The sequence below is a fragment of the Condylostylus longicornis genome, unplaced genomic scaffold, assembly GCF_029603195.1.
Source record: "Condylostylus longicornis isolate FDR11 unplaced genomic scaffold, ASM2960319v2 ptg000044l, whole genome shotgun sequence".
In the NCBI taxonomy this organism is placed as follows: domain Eukaryota; kingdom Metazoa; phylum Arthropoda; class Insecta; order Diptera; family Dolichopodidae; genus Condylostylus; species Condylostylus longicornis.
The window spans coordinates 13,095,745-13,118,383 of NW_026578013.1; the positions used below are offsets into that span (position 1 = coordinate 13,095,745).

At 25.7% G+C, this 22,639-nt stretch overlaps 1 protein-coding gene across 2 annotated transcripts in view; it reads right to left on the reverse strand.

Moving 5' to 3' along the window:
- The window catches only part of LOC129610219 (transcription factor mef2A-like), a 91,054-nt gene that overhangs the window by 46,384 nt on the left and 22,031 nt on the right, over nt 1-22,639 (reverse strand). The window contains exons 2-3 of one of the 2 annotated variants that reach the window (XM_055522695.1): nt 14,048-14,979; nt 7,757-7,923 (exon numbers count right to left, since the gene is read on the reverse strand). In XM_055522695.1, the coding sequence (XP_055378670.1) occupies nt 7,757-7,923; nt 14,048-14,156 (276 nt within the window). In that variant the 5' untranslated portion in view covers nt 14,157-14,979. Of the gene's footprint in view, nt 1-7,756; nt 7,924-14,047; nt 16,757-22,639 lie in introns of both variants that reach the window. The other variant, XM_055522693.1, reaches the window with a different exon arrangement.

The window sequence follows — 22,639 nt, forward strand, 5'->3', positions numbered from 1 at the left end:
CATGGGCACTCAACTGATCAAATTTTACATTAAGCTTCGGTCCCTGTTCATAAAACTATTCAGAATAATAAAAACAATACAGTGACGCTTAAAAATTAGTCAAAAAAGAAAAATTAATAGATAAAGAAAATAAATAAACAAGTCAGATTCTTAACAAAAAAAACAAAATGGCGATTAAAAGTACAATGAATTTAAAATACAAACATAAGTACAACAATAACAAAAAAAATATAATAATGGTACAATAACAAAAAATACATAAAAACGAGTAATGAAGCAATGAAAGTTTTGTTCAAATTACCATTTGAAAAATAAGATTTTCCTCTTTATCTCATCAAATTTAATTCATAGGGTTGAAGAATAGCAGGGAAATAAGTAGTCCAGAAGTATTTGAAAATTTAAAAAGAACTCGAAATGGAAGAGCAAATAGAAAAATAAGTTTTTCATTTCACAAAACAAAAAGCAAAAATAAAAATGAAAAGATGAGCATGAATTATTATTATCTCTTGTTGTCTTACTCTCAACAGTATAAGGACCCCTCTTATAACATTTGGAGATTGCTATGAAAATATAATTTTATTTTTTTTTTGTTTTTTTCTGTTTCTTCTTTCGAAAGTAAAAAAGTTACATAAATTTACAATTTCAAGGGTCGTATTATTAATTAATTTATTAACGAAGAAATATTTTCCATACACACAGACAGAAGAAAGAAAATCAGAAATCCGCTTAAGAATTGGATTGAAGAAGTCATAGTAAATTGAAAACATTTTCAGATTATATTTTATTAGAAAATAAAACGGATAAATAAAATACCAATGGTACTTATGATAAAATTATTTTTAAAAAAGTAATAAGTTTAAATGCTTTACAAGTTAATGAAACCATTTGGGATTAAAAAACTTAGTTTATTTTTTATATCGAATCTAAATAATTTGAACATAAATTTTATCTATCGTTTCTGTATTATTTATGCATACATATTTCATTTTAAAATAAAAAAATATGTTTTCTATCTATACCATGTTCGACTTCATCGAATTACCTTTAATTAAAACATGGCATTAATTTATTACTATGTTGGTTTAGCGCGACTTTTTCCAGTATAAAAGAAAAAAATGACAGTGTCATATATTTTCTCGTCTTATAAACCGAAGTAATAAAAAATAACTCTTTTAAAAAAAATTTGTTTAATACAAAAAATCAATTAATTTATTTATACAATTAATTAAAAACGAGAATAAGTTGAATTGGCAACTCTTTGAAACTCTTGTGATCCCAGTACGAATAAATGATTTTGAAGGGTTTGTATTAATGGCCAGAATGTTCCATAAATTATCCTGATGTTTTAGTCGTTTATGCAAAATTTCAGGACTAAAATTTCAATATTTTCTATAATACACAACTAAATTCCTTTCGAAGTAGAATGGAAGCTACCATCACAAGTCAAAAAATATCAACCGCAGTTTTATCAAATATAAGAGCCTTAATAAAATATTTGCTTGTGCGGAATTTCAATACTGTTAAATTTTATAATTTCTGAGATCTAGCCAAATAACTTTAGAAGTTTCACGGCAGCTATAATAAGATATCATAAACAATCTTAATAGCTTTTATCAAAAATAATGGCCATATTACCATATTTGTTTTTGCAAAATCTCAGACCATTATTACTTAGTATTACAAACGGTATAGAAATAATGGAAACAAGGTAAATTTAGTATATCGGGTATAAAGAAGAATTGAACCAATTTTCCTCGTTAAGATTCTAGACTATTTTTTTAGTATTGTCTTGTTATTTTGATCAATTCGTTTATAGAAATTTCTAGCATTTCAATTCGAAGAATTCTTTTAATATGGCAATCGGTTGAAGAAAAATATTCAGGTGTTTACTATTCTCATAGCAAAAAAGATTATTTTCGACAATTTAATTTCGGAATGGTTGCTGTAACAGGTGAATAACCTTTACAGCTTTACTTTCTCATAATTAACGTTTTCGGGCTCATTAATATTATTTAATAATTTTTCAGAATGCTTCAAATTATTTTGGCAATTTTCCATCTAATGATATTCTAATTGAAATTACTTAGTTTACAAATCTAAAAACATGTAAATTGGTTCAATAATTTTTATTTTACTTGTCATAATTGATTTTCCATATTGTTTTTAAACGGAAGAAAAATAATAATTCAAAAAAACAAAACTTCTACATGTTTTCATAATACCAATGTAGGAATTAAGTAATAAAAAAAGTTTTACATTATTAGAATAAAAATAAATTTTCTGTACTAAGTCAGTAAGTCATTGCAATACCAACATATTGAAAATTAACTCGGAATTATTAGCTAAGACCGCTAAAATCTTAATACTCAACTTATCAAATCTTTTACCATCGCTTGAAAATTCTTAAAATTTCTTTGTTCATTCTTAAATTAAATTCAATTTCCATTATTTCCATAATTATCATTACAACAAACTTCTTTCCCTTTAAATTTTCTCCACTTGAGTTAGAATATTTTCATTTACACATTTCGCGCAATTTCCAAGTATTTTTGGTTTATTAAAAAATTACAAAGAAATGACAATCGTTTTAACTTCAAATTGAGTTTGTGAATTTTTTTTATACCAAATTATCTCAGATTCCGTTGAAATTTTTTTCTTGGTTTTTATTTTGATTTAAACGCGATCTAAGTACAAAAATTTTATATGCTAGGATTTGAAATAGAAAAAAAAAATTGAAATTTCCATTGAATTTTTCTTTAATTTTTAACTGTTAAAGTACTTTTTCTTTTCATTTAAACAAATTTAGAAAATATAATTTTTTTGTAAAAAGAAAAATCCTTATTTTTCCTTAAATTATTCAATTTAAAGTAATAAAAAATAAAATTTACATTTTCTAAGTTCTATAGAGTAGATAATAAGAGAAAATTTCGCTAATTCTCTATATCTATAGCGTTAAATCAAAACCTTATAAAGTAATGGTAATTGTTTTAAAAGAAAATTAAATGATTTTGTTATTAAAATTTTATTTTATTATGTTGTTTAGCAATCTAATTGCAAATTTAATATGAAATAAGAGAATTTGTGATGAAAATTTTTTAAAATGAAAATGTTATATTTAGGGAATGTTTAACAAACACCCGATAAAGCTATGTAACCATGGCATTTCGGATTAATTTAGAGCTATCGTTGGATTAAGGGTTTTTTTATTATTCAAAGAAAAATATTCATAAAGCAAATATTAGTCTGTATTTTTCTAATGGTTTTACAAACAGAGAGGTTCTTACAGGGAAAACTAAAAACTTATGAAATAATAACCTTTATTTTGATTGCATAGGGGCATTTAAGGATCTATGAGAAAGTTTTGTATCATCATTATTGTCGCATTCATCTTTTAATCTTTAGAGATCCTGATATTTTTAAAACCATTCACTTCTTTTACTCCATACGATCTTGAATATATGTAATTAAAAATAGGCATTTGAAGGATACGGTTGTGAAAATATAAATTATAACAGTTAATGATATTATGGCGACAAGCTCTTGTTTTCCTTTCACAAAAATTTTTACTAATTTCCAATGAAAAATCGTTTTTTATCAACAAAAATTTCTATATTGTTTGCATTATGAAATTTGCAATACATCTCGGAATTACAACATATCAATTTTTAAGAGAATTATTTCCGAAACTATTTTTGAAAGAAGCAGAATTTTAAGCTGAATCTTGTTGTTGAATAACTAAAAATTCTATTCATTTAAAAGATTAAAAAGAGAAAAATTAATTGAATTCAAAACACTACAAAATAATATGACAAGATTTGTAAGAAACCAAATTTCATTACATACAAAATTTTGGTCTATTTTTAGACTTAAGCATATACGTAAATGTTCGACTCAATTATCGGTATGTTTTTAATTGAAACCAGATTATTCGAATGGTAAGGTTCAAGAAGTTTTACAATTCGTTTATTGTAACTGCATAAATGACCAATGTTACTTTAATGTTTTATTTCTGCTTTTCTCAAACTCTTTCAACGACTGTCAAGTTCAATGATAATGTACAATATTTTGTTCATCGATTTCTAAAAATTTCTAGTAAACAAAAAAAAGGTAAAATAACCAAGCTGTTGAAATTTATAAGATTTTTTTTTCCAAATATAACAATCAAAAAAAAAATATAAAAATTTTCTTTTAAAAATCAAGTTCTTCTTGGAAAACGTACATTTATTGAAAATGCAAATCCGTTTTTGACTCTTTCACTGAAAAATAATAAAAATTCTTTCCTTTCTATATAAATTACCATCATTTCTGTATTACTGTTATTATTATACAATCTTCAAGTCACTTACTTGCGAAAGAATTTGAAAACATGATACAGGGTAGACATATAAGGTAAGCAAGTTGGAAAGTAGAAGAGGATGAGAAATAAATGTAATTCTCGTTATACCAACAAATTTTTGAACATTGCTTGGTCATCACAATATTTTACATTCAATTCAAAATTATGTTGTATTGTAATAACAGATATAAAATTGTAACCTAAAAGTATGCAGTAAAATACATAATTAAAGTATAGCCATGAAAGTGGCATTGATTAATTTAATTTTTTTCCATGTTTTTTCTATTTTGAGAGAAACTCCAGGGCATTATTCAGAGAAATTGTAAGGAAACTTACACACACACACATATATGCTGTGGTATTTATCGTTATTCATTTGCAAAATCGAAATAATTTACATTCATAATTGTTTTTTAAATATTATTTTACCCTTTCAGTGATTTTCCGAATTACTATATCGCCTTCACTTTATTACTATATATACAATGTGATATACACTTTTATAATTATTATTTGATTTAATTTTAAATCTTTTTTTCAAGTTAACAAGATCCTTTTTGGAATTTTATTTCGCTGATTTAATTTTTTACTGAACAATTTCATTCGGAAGTTTAATGCATTTTTGGTAAATGATTTACACTACATCGCATAAAGTATGTGGAGAATAAATTGGAATAAATCTGAATACCCAGACGTATGTGTACATAAATTTAACTTTTATTTTTATCATAATAAATCTTCATTTTATATAAGTAAAATAAACGTTACCTTTTTCACCCAATTTTAAATTATTTTGTATTTTCGGTGGTGTCATATACAGGGTGTCAAATTTATAAGTGTATTGTTTTACATCATTGTTATACACCATGATTAATAAAAATTTTGTATATAGATAATGTTGACAGAGTTTCATGCATTTTATTGTAAAAAGTACAATGTGTGTAGGTGTATAACAATTTATTCAATTGTGTCATTAATATTATAAAATCTGGATGATTTAGCAACAACCGCTTTTACTTTTGGTTTTACCTTTTAGCTTTTTGCAATAGTACTCTTTTTGTTAGTATATTTTATTTCAGCATTTTAGCTTTTCGCACTACAGACACTTTGCAAATTTTTTGATAAAATAATTAAAAATGTAAATAGGATCTTGATGCAACAGAGCCCAGCTGCATTCTATGTAAATTAATAGTTTAAATCTCAAAAATTCTTGAATTTTCAGGAATATGTCGAGCATTACAAAATTTTTGAATGCGACACAAAAAATAAATTAAATTTGACTGGATTAAATGACCGAATTAAGTGACTGAAGTTTTAATCCAAGATATTAAAATGAGTCATAAATGGGCTGATATTTTCCGACCATTACTTTTCAGTCATTACACATGACACGTACGTAATATACTTTATGTGATAAATGGATCATAAGTACCATAATACTCTAGTGATATTTCAGAACATTACTTTTTCTATAAATTTTTCAATATTTTTAAATATTTTCAGAATTTAATTTTATTTTTACGATATACATATTTTATTCTAGTAGGTACAAATTTATTACATAAATAAATATAAATAAATTTTATACAGTAAATTTCTGTTCTTAATTAAGACAAACATCCGGTTTAAGCTTACACTCTTTTATTATTTTTATGTTGAATGTTAAATTGAACAATAAATTTTTATAAAGTCCAAATTAATTTATATACATGTATGCATGTCTATATGTTTGAACAAATGGCATTCCTTACCTTGTACATTCATTCTACATTTCAGAGTTAAAATATTACAAAACACCGTATTTATATTACGCAGAATCATTCAGCGACCATACAAATAAAGCTACTCCCGATTAATTTAATTTAAATGTCGTAGCATAAATTTTGTAAATCTTTATTATTACACACACACACGGATTGTATAAGAATGAAATATATTATACAATTCTGAGACATCTGTGAAACCATTTTGTGACCCAGAAAAAGTTGTTTAACTCTATCTAATTTAAAAATGAAAATTGAAAGTTGAAATTCTTTTATTACACCTTCAGTTTTTTTAAACCTTAACTATTTGAAGTTTATGAATTCTAAATATGCCAAATAGTTTTACGTGTTCTATTTTAAGAATACACGGGGTGATGCAGGGCTGGTGTAAAGCACAAAAAAAATTGTTCGTGCAGGAAAGAGGACTGAAAAAGAATTCGCATAGCAATTCACAAGAAATTTTAAAGGAAAATAATTAAAAATTTACTTGCATATTATTAGGCGATGAAGATTGTGCTACAAATTTTAATTTTTAAACAAAATTTTAACAGTATGAGACGATTCTACACATTATTATCCAAAAATTAACCAGACTGTACCCTTTCAAAGTTTTGGAGGTTTGATGTAGTAAAATGTATTAACAAAAGTTGTAGTAACAAAGATTACATTACATTATAAACGTTACATGTTACAGAGAATATTATTGAACGAATGGCAAGGATATCGAAATTATTGTCTTTGTATCTTAAAGTTGGATCTATCGCGATTTATGTAATTCAGCTGTGAGAGCTCTGCAATCGTAATTTATATTTCTGTAGCCACCAGAAATATTAATAATATAAATTGTTGCCTTACCGAAATCGAACCATTTTATTTTTATTTCACCTTGCATAACTTTTCATTTTAAAAAACCACCATTGCAAAATTATTTAAATTTAAAATTCAATTTATGTTATCTAAACATTTCCTTTTATTATTATCCTATAATTAAAAAATGTAATTAAAAATGCTGTATAACACAAAATTGTTGAAAAAATTCGGCTAGAAAATGTTAAACAAGTAAAACAAAAATTTCCTATTGAAAATACAACAATAAAAACACAAGGTTTCATTACTAATGTTCGTTTGTTTTTGTAGAAAATTTCATAAATTTCATTTTATTTAAATTTTAAAAATAATTGGCGTGATTTAATTTAAAGTGGTTAAAACTATCTTTGAATGAGAATTTAATTGTATTTTGTTTGTTTTGTTTCCTTTCTTTTTTATATAATTGTGTTTTGCTTTGTGATTAAATTAAATTTTGCCAGAAAATAATCAAGGAAACAATATAACCACTACTATGAAGTGGCCTTAAATAGAAAAATAAAATTAACACGAAACAAAAAATACCAACGAAATAATTTTTTTTATACCATTTAAATGCACTCATTCCCGCCAATATTCAAACCCAAGTTTAATTTTTTTTTCTTTACACTTTCCATTATTATAAAGACCATATCAGATTTTCATTTTATTGTATCGCTCAGATGCTTCCAAAATATACATACATACAATATACGGGGAAGTGTAAATAAAGAAAATAAAAATTCCAAAAGATGGAAAAAATTCCTATTTTCTTTTGTATGTTTTTTTTTTTATAAATAATAATGAAACTTACCAGTGCGGCAGGTACATATGTTGGCACAGTTTCAAAATAACCATTGAATGTATACGATCGTATAAGAAAATATATTCCTAGAAACATTGCCCCTAAAAGACATGAGAAACTTCCGCATATCAAACAGCAAACTAAGTATTTCTTTTGGCTTCCAGACCGTGGTGCTGCTATTAGAAGAAGAAATAAAAATAAGTAAATATATTTATCTACATAATGTAATATACAAAATGTTTGTATGTATGTATAAAAAGCAAAAGAGTCAAAATATAAAAATTGCAAATTCAATGAAATTTATAATATGAATAAACAAATTTGTATGTATGAATGTATATATACAAATGTACAAAATAAATACATAGCTACATAAATTTTAAAATATGTAAGGTAACAGATGCTGTACAAAAAAACAAAATTGTATTACTAAAAGTGAAAGAATTAAATTTTTAAGATAACGTTAGGTGAGTACCTTTAAAAAGTAAAAACAAGTAGCCAACAAGCAGCAAAATAATATGAAAAAAAAAACTGACTTTAAAAAAATTATAGTATAAAAAAAAATATTTCAGCAATTTAAAAATTCAATTTGTATGCTAAAGGTGCTGAAATAGTGTTTCAACCTTTAATCCTTTTTTATTTTTTCTGTAATTTCAAAGAAAATTTATAAATTTTTCTTCCTCATTCCACTTTCATCTTACTCTATATAAATTTTAGAGTATCATTAAAATTTTTGGAAAATGTTTTTTTTTCATGTAATTTTGTAATTTTAACAATATTCCAGTGTTATGGTAGAGATGATTTCCTCATATTGTAAGAGAAAACACCAAAGATTGATTTGGTACTTGGCTCCTTGACCTAAACTTATTATAAAAATCAAAGAGTTTTTGAATTCTTCTACTTCACAGATGATTTGGAAATTCAAAAGTAATCGCAATAAGTAGGAAATAGCACAGCATAATTTGGAAACTTTGTCTTGATAATTAGCAAGACAAGAAACCAACACCATTTGTTGAATTTTATTAGCCATTTGACATTTACAGATGGCTTACTCTATCCAGTTAGAATTCAACTATTAATGCCTATGCTACAATTTTATAATTCACTAATAGTTTTGAGAATATTTTCCAAAAAATTTTGGAAATGAGTTGAAAAGGTAAATAAGCCAATAATTAATCTTTTTCCTTTTAAAATCTTAAAATAACTTAAGTTAACCTTTGTCTAAACCTTATTTGCGAAGCATAAGACTTAAAAAATCAATCGTAAAGTACAAACCATGCGTTTCATCGTATAAAAACAAAACGTTGGAATATTTCTTTCCTTAGTTTTTCTTTAAATATTCCTCCTAAATATATGCAACAGAAGGAAAGGAGAAATTTGTTTCAGTAAGCAGCACAAAATGAAAGAAGTTTAAGATTCAATTATTTAAGAATAACTCAAGATCTGTAACAAAATTTTACTGCGTATGTGAATATCGTTAAAACCGAACTTACTCTCTTACTTGATTTATTTTAAGCACATCATAGCAAGCAGAAGAGATAAATGTAATAAAAAAATCCTTTTGAGATTTTTCACTCCTGGTTGTAATCGTAACGTTTTAAGTAAAAAATTATACATTGAATAAGAATTTCATTTTTTTTTATAGAATGTTAAGTTGTTGAAATTAAATTCTAAAGTTTAACAGATATCTTACCTATATTAAAAAAAATATATAAAAAGTATTAAAGTGAGAAAGGATATTAGATATGTAGATTCAAAAAAAAAGGAGAAAAAAAAGTAAAAAGGTTTACTGTAATTTTATTTTGTGAATGATGGAAAATAGTTTTATTTTATGAGATCCTTAACTTTATGTAAAATGTTTTTAATAAATAATTAGATTAAAATTAATTCCAAAACTAAAATAAATATCAAGTGTTAAATTACCAAACGCTATAGGATGATAGCTTTAAATAAAAATAACAAATTTTAGTTGTAGGAACGGAAAAATTAATATTGTTCTTTATTTTGAGAAAATATTTGGGTTCCTGAAAATTTCTGGATCAATTTTGATTTAATAGTTACCGTTAGAGGTTTCTGAGGATTTAATTACGAAAATTTTACCTTTTTAAAAAGACAGCTAAAATTTTATTTAATCGCAAATGTATAAATGTTTATAGATTTTTAGCCCCACTTATTATCAATAATTTTTAATTTTCCGAAAATATCTAAAATGCTCACATTTCTACTGGTTTTTCTTATATTTTTCTATATTTCAAATATTGCTTTAAATATCATTCCTCCATTTGAAATTGGAAATCAACTCAGCTATTACATGAGGAGTTAAAAGCAAAGTGGTCTAACCCTCCCTCCCAAAATTTTTTTCCCAATATGTCGTTTAGGCCACCTTTGCACTGGAAAGAATTAAATTTTCGATTTAAGCCAAAAAATGATAACGGAATACAGGAAAAATATTAATCTTTTGTCGATAAAATTAAATTTGGCACTAACGAAAACGAAAGAGGAAAAATTTTTGGAGTAAGTGTTAGGCCTCTAAGCCCCTAATATGAGGTTGCTGGTAATAATATTGTCAAGTACAGAATTGTATTTTTCAGCATTATAAACAAAATGCACGTTTGTAGGATATTTTAAATGATTAAAAGTAACAATAAAACAACTGGAAAGAAAAATTTTCATAATGCTTAAATGATGAATGTTTGATTTACTCACAGTTTTAACGTAATATTTTATTCATTTATTAAACCCTTAAGAGAGATTACACATTTATAGCTGAAGATTCATAAGATTTAATTTTTTTTTCATACAACCATTTTTGAAAATTACTTTTTAACTGTCATACATGTACATTTGTAAATAATTTTTCTTAACTCGTACTTTTGCAGTTAATGTCATTTAATAACAGTTAATATCATTAATTTGCAATTAATGTAAATAAATAACATTGGATTCTTTATATTTTGCGGTACACGTATAATTTGCCATTTCCGGCCCTAATTAGTCAAACAATATCTGTTTTGAAATAATATAGTTCTAATAATTTGGAAGTAGATTAAACAGCTGTTTTAGATTATTAAATATCTTTTGAAGTACAATTCTTAAAGTCAAACCTAACCAACTGAATTCTTGATTCGCAACAGCACGACAAATTATGCACAAGCAGGTATCACAGCCGGAAATATGAATTAGCTTGAATATTTTTTTTAGTCACTTTCTACGATAATCGGCCCACCAAATAAATCATAAAAAACTTATAACAATTACTTTTTTTCCATCCTAGAAATTTTCAGTTAACCAGCCATGGATTATTCTAAGAAAGCAAAAGTTTTTCTTTTCTTTTAATCTTTTTATAATTTCGTTTAAGTATTATTGAAAATTATTAGTTAGCAAACCACTTTTAAAAATTAATAAATTTTTTACAACGTAAAATTATTTTAGTCTTAAGGAAAGCAAACACTTTTAATGCAATAGCAATAAAAATTTTCTTTTCCAACAATAGCTAGTAAATTTTTTATTTATTAACAAAGAAATTTTTTTTTTACGAAAAAATTTCTTATGTAAACACAGACTTTGTACTATAGAAATTTATGTAAGTTCTGGAAATGAAAGAGAGAAAAAAAAACTACAAAAGAGGATCTTAAAAATTCAAGTCCCTTTAAATCTTGAATCCTTTCTCTTCTTCTGTACGAGATTATTTTAACAGGAATATGAATAAAAGCTATAGAGGAGCCAGCACAGTTTTAATAATAAATTATCCAATCATAAAAATAGTTTTAATCTCTTTTAAAAGCTGAAAGTTTTTGAACATTACGTTCCGTATTTTGTTGAACTTTTTTATTTAAGAGAAAAGACAAAGGAACAAAGTTTTTGGTATTTCAAATTTTTTGAAGGTCATAAAAATATTTTATATTCCGTATTATGTAGAAAAAAAAGTCAAACTTTATCAGAACACTGCAATCACTATAAAATTATAAATTTTTTTTTGCGCACGTGGTTTGCTAACTGCTTTTGTTCTAGATGATTTTTTAAAAATTTCAGAAAATGCGGACGGAATAATAAAATCATTCCTATACTTTGTACTTCATTCACATTGAAGATAAACAATTTTATATGGCATTCTAAAGCCGGCGTTCAACTCGACAGTTCATACTCAACGAACAAGCTCTCTTTATTGTTTCCATATTGTGTTCAGCTCGGTTATATCAAATCGGAAAACAAATTCACAGTAATTAATTAAAGCTCCAAACAGAATGTGTTTAAGTTCCAAACAGAATGTGTTTTCTCGTATATTCTGTAACTACATCAAAATTTTTAAGTTTATAGTTATGCGCTCACTTATATCTCAAATCTTTATTTTGAAATTTTGAAACAATTAAAACAATTCAACAAACAATTAATAAACAAACAATTCGGGTTTATTAATATTTTACTTAATCTGACCATTGGTGCAGTGGTTATGGCACCGGTCCTTTAACCGAAGTGTCTCGGGTTCAAACCCCGGTCAGGTCACTATAAAAATTATATTCAATATTATTATAACTCAATATACAATACTAATAAAAATATTATACAAGTAATTTTCAAATATTCCTAATATTCGATATTAAAAAAGAAACAAGTAAAAACGTTTCAGTCGGTCTAAACCGATTGAATTATACCCTGCACCTTTCGTTGTTGTATAGCAATTACTCAAAACTGTGAAACCATTCTATAACCTGTGAAACCATTCCATAGAAACTTCAAGGATATGTCTGACCTATACCTGGACACACAACTGCCAAGTTTCATGAATCTGACTTAATTATTTTGCCGAATATAAAAAATTTGCTTTTGGAGTTGTATGACAGCCACCCGAACCGGTGCAGCTATCCCATTAAAATTTTTAGAGCATATGTAAAATATAAATGGACACATGTATACAAAATTTTATATTTGTACTTTTATTAACTTTTGAAATATTTAAAATAAACTCTTTGAGTTGTATGGCAGCTACCCGAACCTGTCAAGCAATTCCACTAAAACTTCGCAAATATATCTGATCTATAATTGGACATACAACTGCCAAGTTTCATGAATCTGACTTGATTATTCTTCCAAATATTTAAAATTAGCTTCTGGAGTTGTATGGCAGGTACCCGAACCTGTCAAGTAATTCCACTAAAACTTCAAAAATATATCTGACCTATAATTGGACACATGACTGCCAAGTTTCATGAATCTGACTTTATTATTTTGCCGAATATAAAAAATTTGCTTTTGGAGTTGTATGGCAACCACCCCAAACCAGTGCAGCTATCCCATTATAATTTTTAAAGCATGTGTAGTATATAATTAGACACATGTATACAAAATTTCATATTTATAGCTTTATTAGTTTTTGAAATATTTAAAATAAACACTTTGAGTTGTATGGCAGCTTCCCGAACCCGTTGTCTGAATTAGTCCAATAACAATAGGGCTCGTCCTTGGCACAAAAGAAAAAACTTGTGAAAGTTTGGTGTCGATTGCATTATTCGTTTTTGAGTTATCGTGCGATCGGACGGACGGACGGACGGACGGACGGACAGACGGACATGTCTAAATCGACGCAGAATTTTACGCTGAGCAAGAATATATATATATGTCCATACCGCAGATGACTCCTTCAAGTAGTTACAAACTCCATACCAAAGTTAATATACCCTTCACGAAGTGCAGGGTATAAAAAATATTTTACTTATAACTATGATTTTATCTTTACATCCAATGAGTTTATTTTAGAGGCAACATTGAAACCATTTCTTTCCTATAGTTATAAGGTGCACTTTAATGCACTTTCAATCTCATAAGTTCATTATGTTGTATACCTCTGACATATTATTAATAAATTTAGAAGCATATCCGAATTTTCCATTTCTGCTTATAAATCAACGATTAGTATGTGGTTCATTATTATATATGAATGAAATATTTTAAGAACAATACAAAATAGACTAATAAATGAATATTATTTCTTGAATAAAATAACCAACAAAAATCGAAATTCTTATTACGATAGTGAAATAAATTTAAAACTTCAATAACTTGTCATGCATTGTATACGTTCAAATTCAGTTATACATCAGGGTTGCTGGGTACTTTAACACAACTATGAAAAAATTACATACTTATCTTTCTACATTTTCTAATTATTTTTAAAGAGCTTTCTAATGCAAAAAAAAAATAAAGGAAAAAAAATTGCAGAAGAAAATTGAAATCAAGATGAAAATGAAAAAAATTCGTGAAGTATTTTTTCTTATATTCTCGTTTTTGTTAATTTTAACTTACCAGTTAATGATGACATGAATAAATCAGCTGTAGATGGTGATTGTACTATTGATGTCATCCTATAAGCTGGTGGAATTTCCATAAATGGATTTATTCTCATATTTTTCATATGAAATTTTTAATAATAATCCTATTTAATATTATATACCAATTATTATTACACACACACATACATTTATGTTTAATTGTTATACTTAATTAATAAAATAATTTTATAATTTTTTTTAATTTTTTTGTTTCTATCTACATAATATTTTCACAATTTTCAACATAAACCTATATGATAAGTGATAGATAATTTTATTATTTTAGTTTTTCTTTTTCGAATCCTTGATTCAATTTTTCAAATTTGCTATATTTCAGTATTGTTCTGTGTAGTTTGAGAGTATTCTCAATTTACTAACAATTAATTTAATTTTTACATTTATTTAACAATATAGTTTCCTCCTGTCATTATTTCTTTGTCAAAATTTTCTTCCTGTTATGTTTTCTTATTATATCTATACGTATAACAAGTAGCGCAATCTGTATTCGAAATTATAATCTCTTTATTGTTATTAAGAAATAATTTTTTATTGCAAACATATCACTTTAGTTAAATGTTTTTATAATTTAGTAAAAAGTCAGCATATAGCTTCCCTTCTACACATTTTGTTTAAGTATAGCTCCTGGCGCGCTACTTGTTCCTTAGAAATACATATTAAGGTTTATCAATATAATAATGTAACAACATTCATTTAAATTATCCTTTCACTATATTATGCATATTTATATTTCTAGATATTTTCTTCATATATTTGCATGTAAGCATTTATCTTTGAACATTATTATTATGTATAATATCTGTAAATTTAATAACCATTATAAATATTCAACTTTTCTTGCGTATCATTACATACATTTTTAACCGCACTTATTATACAAAATGTATACTATATGAATTTATAATAACACATATGTAAAATATACACAATCAAGCAAACAAAAAATTTTATACACATTTAAGATGTAGAATAACATACGATATTGTAGGTATTCATTCGTATGCACATTAAATTTTTCTCTCTTTTTTTCGATTTATTATTGTTATTATTATTATTACTATTTAACATAATAATATGTTAACATTGTAATATTTTAACTTTATAAGAGAAAGAGAAAAAAATATGTGTATTTTGTGTGAGTATATTATGTCTGTAATATAATATAAAAGCCTTCTTTTTTTTTGCTAAAATAATAAAGGATCGGATCGTCTTAAGTGAGTGATTTTTCTTTCACTTTTGTATATTTTTCTCTGTTTTTGTTTTATTTTAATAGCATTTTATCAAAAACGTTTATCATTATTCCTGATAAAATACAAATGTATAAAAAGAAAAATCCCGAATTACATATTATCATAAAATCATCTTGTTTATATATCTATCAAAGAAATTAGAGTTGCCGTCGATATATTTCGAGAGGATCACCTTAATATTCTAATGTAGAACAAATTTTTATGCATTATTGTTTTGCTAAAGTTGTTTTGAACAGTTCAATGGAACAATAACTGTTAAAATAATTGTGTTTTAATATTTTACAAGAAAAACTGTGCGATTTTCTACATACTAGTCAGTTCAAAGGATAGCAATAATGTTTTTTTTTGATTGAAAATGTTAAAAAATTAAGACACGACCATTTAATTCCAATTTTCTCAACAAAATTTTAAAAAATTTATGAAATTTTAAATCTCATTCAAAATAAACGTCTTATTAACACTCATTTATTACAATTGATATGTTACCTTGCAAGACGAGTAAATTACATTCAATTGTACTATACAGAAAAATTTTTATTGTTAAAAGTACGGCAACATCATTTCTGATCATTTTCAAAATTATGATTTAATATCCAATATTTTGATTTTAAATTTCAAATTTTTTGCACCAGCTTTAGATTTGAGAAAACAACAGAATTCTGCAAAATGAAGGATTGAGTTTTAATTGTAACACTAGAAACAAATATATGGAGAAGAAAATTGCCCGAAATGAGGTAGAAATATTGGAAAAAATTTAGTTTGCATTAGCACCTACACTAACAGTAAAATTAAATAAAATTATGAGATCATAGAACATTACACTCTTGCTCAAAAAAAAACGTTGAATGTGAAAAATTTCATTTTTAATGTGGTCAAAACCGACGGCAACTTTGATATTATGTATGTAAGTAGATATCGCCATCTATAGTATTCTATATTTACTTATTTTTATTATCAATTACTCTCTTCTTAAAGGAAAATATTATTATTACAGTTATTCAATTTTCAATAAAAGTCACACTTTTGATATGTGAAATAAAAACAAGAAAAAAAAATTAAAACACAAAATTTAGGAAATCTTGAACAAAAACAACAACAATTTTATAAAAAGGAAAACGAAAAAGTGATGAAAAACTGAAGTAACGGGAAAAAGAATATTTTTTTCTTCCTATCTCTTTCACTTTATGTTATTTTTTTATTTTTTTGTTTTTTCTTTTTTTTTGACTTTTTTTTCCAAGTAACAACATGACAACAAAGCAAATTCCTCTAGAGGGAAAATTTTCAATTTCTTGACTTGTTATCTTTGTTTTTGTTGTTGTTTTGCGTTATCACTGTTACTCGAAGGACTTTTTCTGCTTCTTTGTATTTGTTGCTATTTTCTCCTTTATTTTTCTTTTCTTTGTTGAGTTTTATGTCTGTAAAAACAAAATGAAAAAGAAGAAAAGTTCACCCTTTAAAAATCATAACTTTAGGATATATAAAAATATAAGTATGTATAATATATATATATAAAATTAATACAAATAGATGTTGTACAAATAGATATATGTATGTATGTTTATGTAAAAGTAAAAATATCATGAATGTATAGTAGAACGCGGACTAATATAACCTTGCCTATATTAAATAAATAATGAAGAATATTTTTTGTAATTTCAATATTTTAATTAAAATGATAATTTTGCCAAATTACGATCATACTAATTAAAACTAGGACGTAGAAGAAAGGAAACAATTAAAATTTATGTGTTTGAGACTCTAATGAATTCCAAAAACCCATTCTGAATTGAAAAAAAATTATTTTTGAATGCGGTACGATTTAAATTATTTTGCGATGGTGTTTATTTTAATGATAGTTTGACAAAACAAACGAATTGTTTAACTTCAGCTACCGAACCCGTTCAATTTTTACTACCGTGAAAGTGTCATAGAAAGTTTTTGGATCATTTTCGCATAATATATTGTATTGAGTTTATTTTTGAAATTTTTCTATAGCAATTTTTCATTAACACGCTAATATTGTACTAGTTTCATATTGGCTTCTGATTATTCCTATATTCGGAAAACGAACACATAAGTTTTCAAATTGTGAATCTTTCAAATATTATTACAGATTCCAAAAAATGTTCTCTAACTACAGGTTCCGTTCTGTACCCAGTGAGAAGATAAAAACCCATATTTTTCTCTATAAGTCGAAATTGTTGATTATCTACTGTATGTCACAAAAGGAAAAAACTTATGAATCTGAAATGTTACAAAAATATATTTTGTGCGTATTTTCTTCTTATGAATTTCAATACGTTGTGCACATTCACATGTACTACATAAACGTAATGGAAAGAAGCAAATACAAAATCTTTTAAAGGATAATCAAATGAATTTGTCCTTCAAATTTGTTTTAAAGAAAATACAAAATATCAAAAAAAAATATTTTATGAATTTTTTCCTCTTACAAACGATCCCATAACAGTTTTGAATGGTATTTGCATAAACAAATAATTTTTTCTATCCTGTCATAAAAAGACTTTGATTATTCTTTTTTTTCAATTTGTAAACGGTTATTGCGGCCAAGGTAATGTCTTAGAAATATTTTAAACAACACATTGTTTAAAACATTTTACATCTATCTGTTATTAAAGGAATACCCTACAAACACTATGAATTATATTCTAATTCTGAGAAAGTGTAAATTATTCAAAATTTTATTTGCAACATCTTTTGATATAAAGTATACCAAGTATACCAAAAAAATTTCAAAAGAGGTTCCGTAATCACAATATTGTTGTGAATTTTTAAAATACAGGAGCATAGAGTTGTAGGAATTGAGAATTTTCTCACATTTTTTTCTTATGGTATTCCGGCTAGCTTTCGTGTTTTCAATATAGTTAAGAAGTTTTGTATTCAAAAATAACCTATGAATTTAAAATAGAAGATTATTTAAGATTTCTAACACAAAAAATAAAATTTTAGCGTTCATTCTTTCTAATTGACCTTTAAAAAAATTTAATACAACAGTAAAAAATTCATGGCTCAAAAATTTTTCTCCGATATCTTTTTTTGTTTTCCTAATTTCTAAAATAAATTTAATATTAATTTAGTAAAAAAGATTTTTATTGATTACGACAACTTAAAATTAAAATTTACGAAACAAGATATAAATTACAAAAAAATTTTAAAAGATCGACCTTTGCCTTTTAATTATAATGGTCTTAAATTTTAATTTCTTTTCATTACAATGAATGATTTTTAAAGTAAATTTTTTACAATCTATGAAATTCTATATTGATTTCTATGCTTACTAATATTATATCAAAAAACAAAAAAGATCCGAAAACATGGCAAAAAAAAGAGAAAACTTTCCCAAATTTCATTTAATTTTCTTGTCTCGGACAATATCGTAAGATTCATTAAGATAAAATTTCAGAGCAAAATTTGAAGGTTATTATACTTTTTAATCATTTCTGGGTATTAGTTCTAATTCTGATCCCATAAAACTTCATTAAAATCCAAATTAAAAGGGCTTGAAAAGAAATTAAAAAAAAAACAAATAATAAGAATGAAAAAAGAAAATTCAAAAGGGTATTAAATTTTTGTCATGACTCCCATATTTGAGAAAATTTCTTAGATGACATCATAATTTTCCATGTTTGTCTGTAATGTAATTATGAAAATGTTGCAAAATAAAATGAAAATTCAATTAGAACGTAGCTTTGCTTAATTAGATCCCAAAAACAGAATATTAAAGTGTATTCATCGATGCAAGTACATTGCAATAAAGTTTTGGTCATTTTATTGCAAATCATGCTGCATTTATAAGAAAACAGCTATACCAATTTGCTAGAAAAGTTGTCATAGACTTTATGCATGCACACAATTTTTCCGTAATTAATAAAAGGTGCTTTTGCTATGAAAATTTAAAAGCCAAGCAAGTCTTGACAGCAAAAAATCAGCAATAATTTTACTTTTAATGAATTTCACTAATACATCTTAAGATTTTCACAACATAAACCGAATAGAATACATTCCTTTTTTTGTTTCCCTTTCTAAGATACCAAAAAGCTTAAGAAGGTAAAATACTAAAAAAAAACAAAAAGAAAAAAGAAGAATAAAAAAATTTAATTAAGCCATTAAGGTACGTACAAAGCTTACCTAAGTTGTTGTCGGAAAAATTATTTTCAAAATTTTTTAAATTATTTTTAATGGATAGACTCTATCAATAATTTAAGAATAAATATGAAAAGACGTTTAATATGTTGGTATTCGTTACTTTGTAAACAAAAGGCTTTTGTTGTACTCTCTTATGTTGGATGTTTCTAGGTATATACATATGTATACTATGTGTGTGAGTATATAGTAAAAGAATTAAAATTATTATTTAAAGATTTTCTTAAATTCGAAGGCAACAATATGAATCAGTTTTTCGGGGAAAATTTAAATTTAAAGGTGTCTAACCAATATTTTAGGAATTTAAATAAAAAAGAAACTTGTATACGTCAATACCGCTTCCTTATTTTCATCAGTAGTTATTTAAACCTGTAATTTTAAAAAAAGTCAATAAATTTTCCTAAATCTATTGCATTTTTCCTAAATATGGTTTCATCACAACTACAGCACATTCGATATTCGAGAAACGACAGCATCGGTACAATATTTACAGAATGAAAAATATTTTCATTCTGTATGGATTTTGAAATTTGCCGAATCTGTTGCGCAGTGTTGACGTTGTTTATAGAGCACCAATAGTTTCTTTTAAATTGAAACAATTAATTTGTCGTTATAAACTTTTTGTTTTCTTTTCTTGTGTTTAGACTTTGAAAAATATTTTTTATTTTTTGTATTGAACATTGGAATCAATTGAGTACGAATTTTTATTATAAGATTATTTACGTACATAATATGAGCCAAGAGGTTCATTTTATATCATATTAAGTAAAATAATTTTTTTCTTGAAACCCATCAGTTCTAACTACCACATACATATATATTCTATTATTCAAGTAGACAAATTATGTTAATCTCAAAAAATATAAAACTATTTAGAAATAAAATTTTTAAATTCAAATATAAAAACGAGAAAAAAAATAGAGTTGACCTTGTCAACTCTGTGATACCCGTACGAATTTGTTATCCTATGTGCGAATAAAGATGCCATAACTAACTATCGGACAGACTATGACTTTAAGTTGCCGTATTACCATATTAATTTATGCAAAATTTCAGTACTGTGAGTTTTTCAAAATACTGTGTGTGCCAAACTACTATTTAATTTGTATGGAATTTTATCAAACACATTGGCCCTACTAATATATTCGCTTGTGTGAAATTTCAATACCATAGCTTTTATAGTTTCTGAGATATAGCCAAATAACTTTTGAAGTTGTATGACAGGTACCAGAAGGAGCGAAGTAATTTCAACAACTTTTATCATACACATTGGCCCTACTAATATATTCGTTTGTGTGAAATTTCAGTACCATAACTTTTATAGTTTCTGAGATATTGCCAAATAAATTTTGAAGTTGTATGGCAGCTACCAGAAGGAGCCAAGAAATTTTAACGACTTTTATTTACCACATTGGCCCTACTAGTATATTTGTTTGTGTGAAATTTCAATACCATAGCTTATTTAGTTTCTGAAATATAGCCAAACAACTTTTGAAGTTGTATGGCAGGTACCAGAAGGAGCCAAGTAATTTCAACGACTTTTGTGTGACACATTGGTCCTACTAATATATTCGTTTCTGTGAAATTTCAGTACCATAGCTTATTTAGTTTCTGAGATATAGCCAAATAACTTTTGAAGTTGTAGGGCAGGTACCAGAAGGAGCCAAGTAATTTCAACGAGTTTTATGAGACACATTGGCCCTACTAATATATTCGTTTATGTGAAATTTCAATACCACAACTTTTATAGTTTCTGAGATATAGCCAAATAAATTTTGAAGTTGTATGGCAGCTACCCGAACCGGTACTCCGATCATGTCCAATTTAAATAGGGTTCTGGCACTTACTACAATAAATCATTTGTGAAAATTTGGTGAACTTAGCTCAATTAGTTTTTGAGTTATCGTTCGGACGGACGGACGGACGGACGGACGGACAGACAAAGCTAAATCAACTCAGAATTTGACGCTGATCAAAAACATACACTTGAGTCTATATCTAAGACCGTTATTTCTTAGCGTTACAAACGGTAAGGCAAATTTAGTATACCCTTCGAACATACGTTCGTACGGGTATAATCACGACATTTTTAAATTTCGCATAATTTCTTTTACTGAGGAAAAATAGTGTTCCTCTAATGGCAATAGGCATATATGATTCATAAAATTAATATATTGCACACGCTCAATAAACATAAATACAATCAAATTACTTACAAATAATAAAAACATGTACACATACATTTTTTGTACGTATATGTGAAGTTTACAATCATAATATCAACTCCCACTCGTAAATTATAATTTTTACTTCCCAAGTGTATTTGAAATGTTATTATTTTGTAGCGATTTTTGTAAAGACCCACATGTAAAAAATTTCGTAATATTCTTTTTAGTCAATTTTTTCAACATAATATCCTTAACAATTTTTATATTACACTTTGTTAATTTATATCTATACAGTTTCAAGGTTTTTAAAGTTTAAGGCCACATTAACTTTTGATAAAGTTTTTTCATTTAACTTTATTTTCATACTCTACTCTTTTTCAAGGAAACTGCAACTTATGAAGCAGAAATATTAGATAAGCTAAAATTAAACTACCCACTGCCTTATAACTTTTCAAAAAATCGTAAAAGTTCACTTTTTATGCGAGGCTTTATTGAACAAACAAAATATTAAACTTCTAAAAACTTTCTCTGAAAAATAAAAATCTTTAAAGTCACACGTTCGAATTATTCGACAAAGTAATTGAAAGCATTTATTCATCATTAACTAGATAGAAATTAGCTTGCAAATGGTTTTTGTATTTTAAGGTTTAATTCGCTTTGAAGCTTAGAAGCAATGTACTATAATATTTTATATTTTTTAGTAAAATTATTGTCAAATTGAGTACGTCGAAAGAATCTATATTATTCCACATTAGTCCAAAAATTTTATATTTCTTAATGTAGTTCCAAATTTCAAAATCAAAATTTTGTTAGTCGTTGAAACCACAAATTATTTCATACGTTGTACAATATGAAAAAGAAAATGCGGCTCATTCTTACATACAAAGTACGTACATTAAAATTATATGTGTGAATGTTATAATAAATTTTCCATCATAATTTCCCTGTCACTTTTTTATTTGCTTT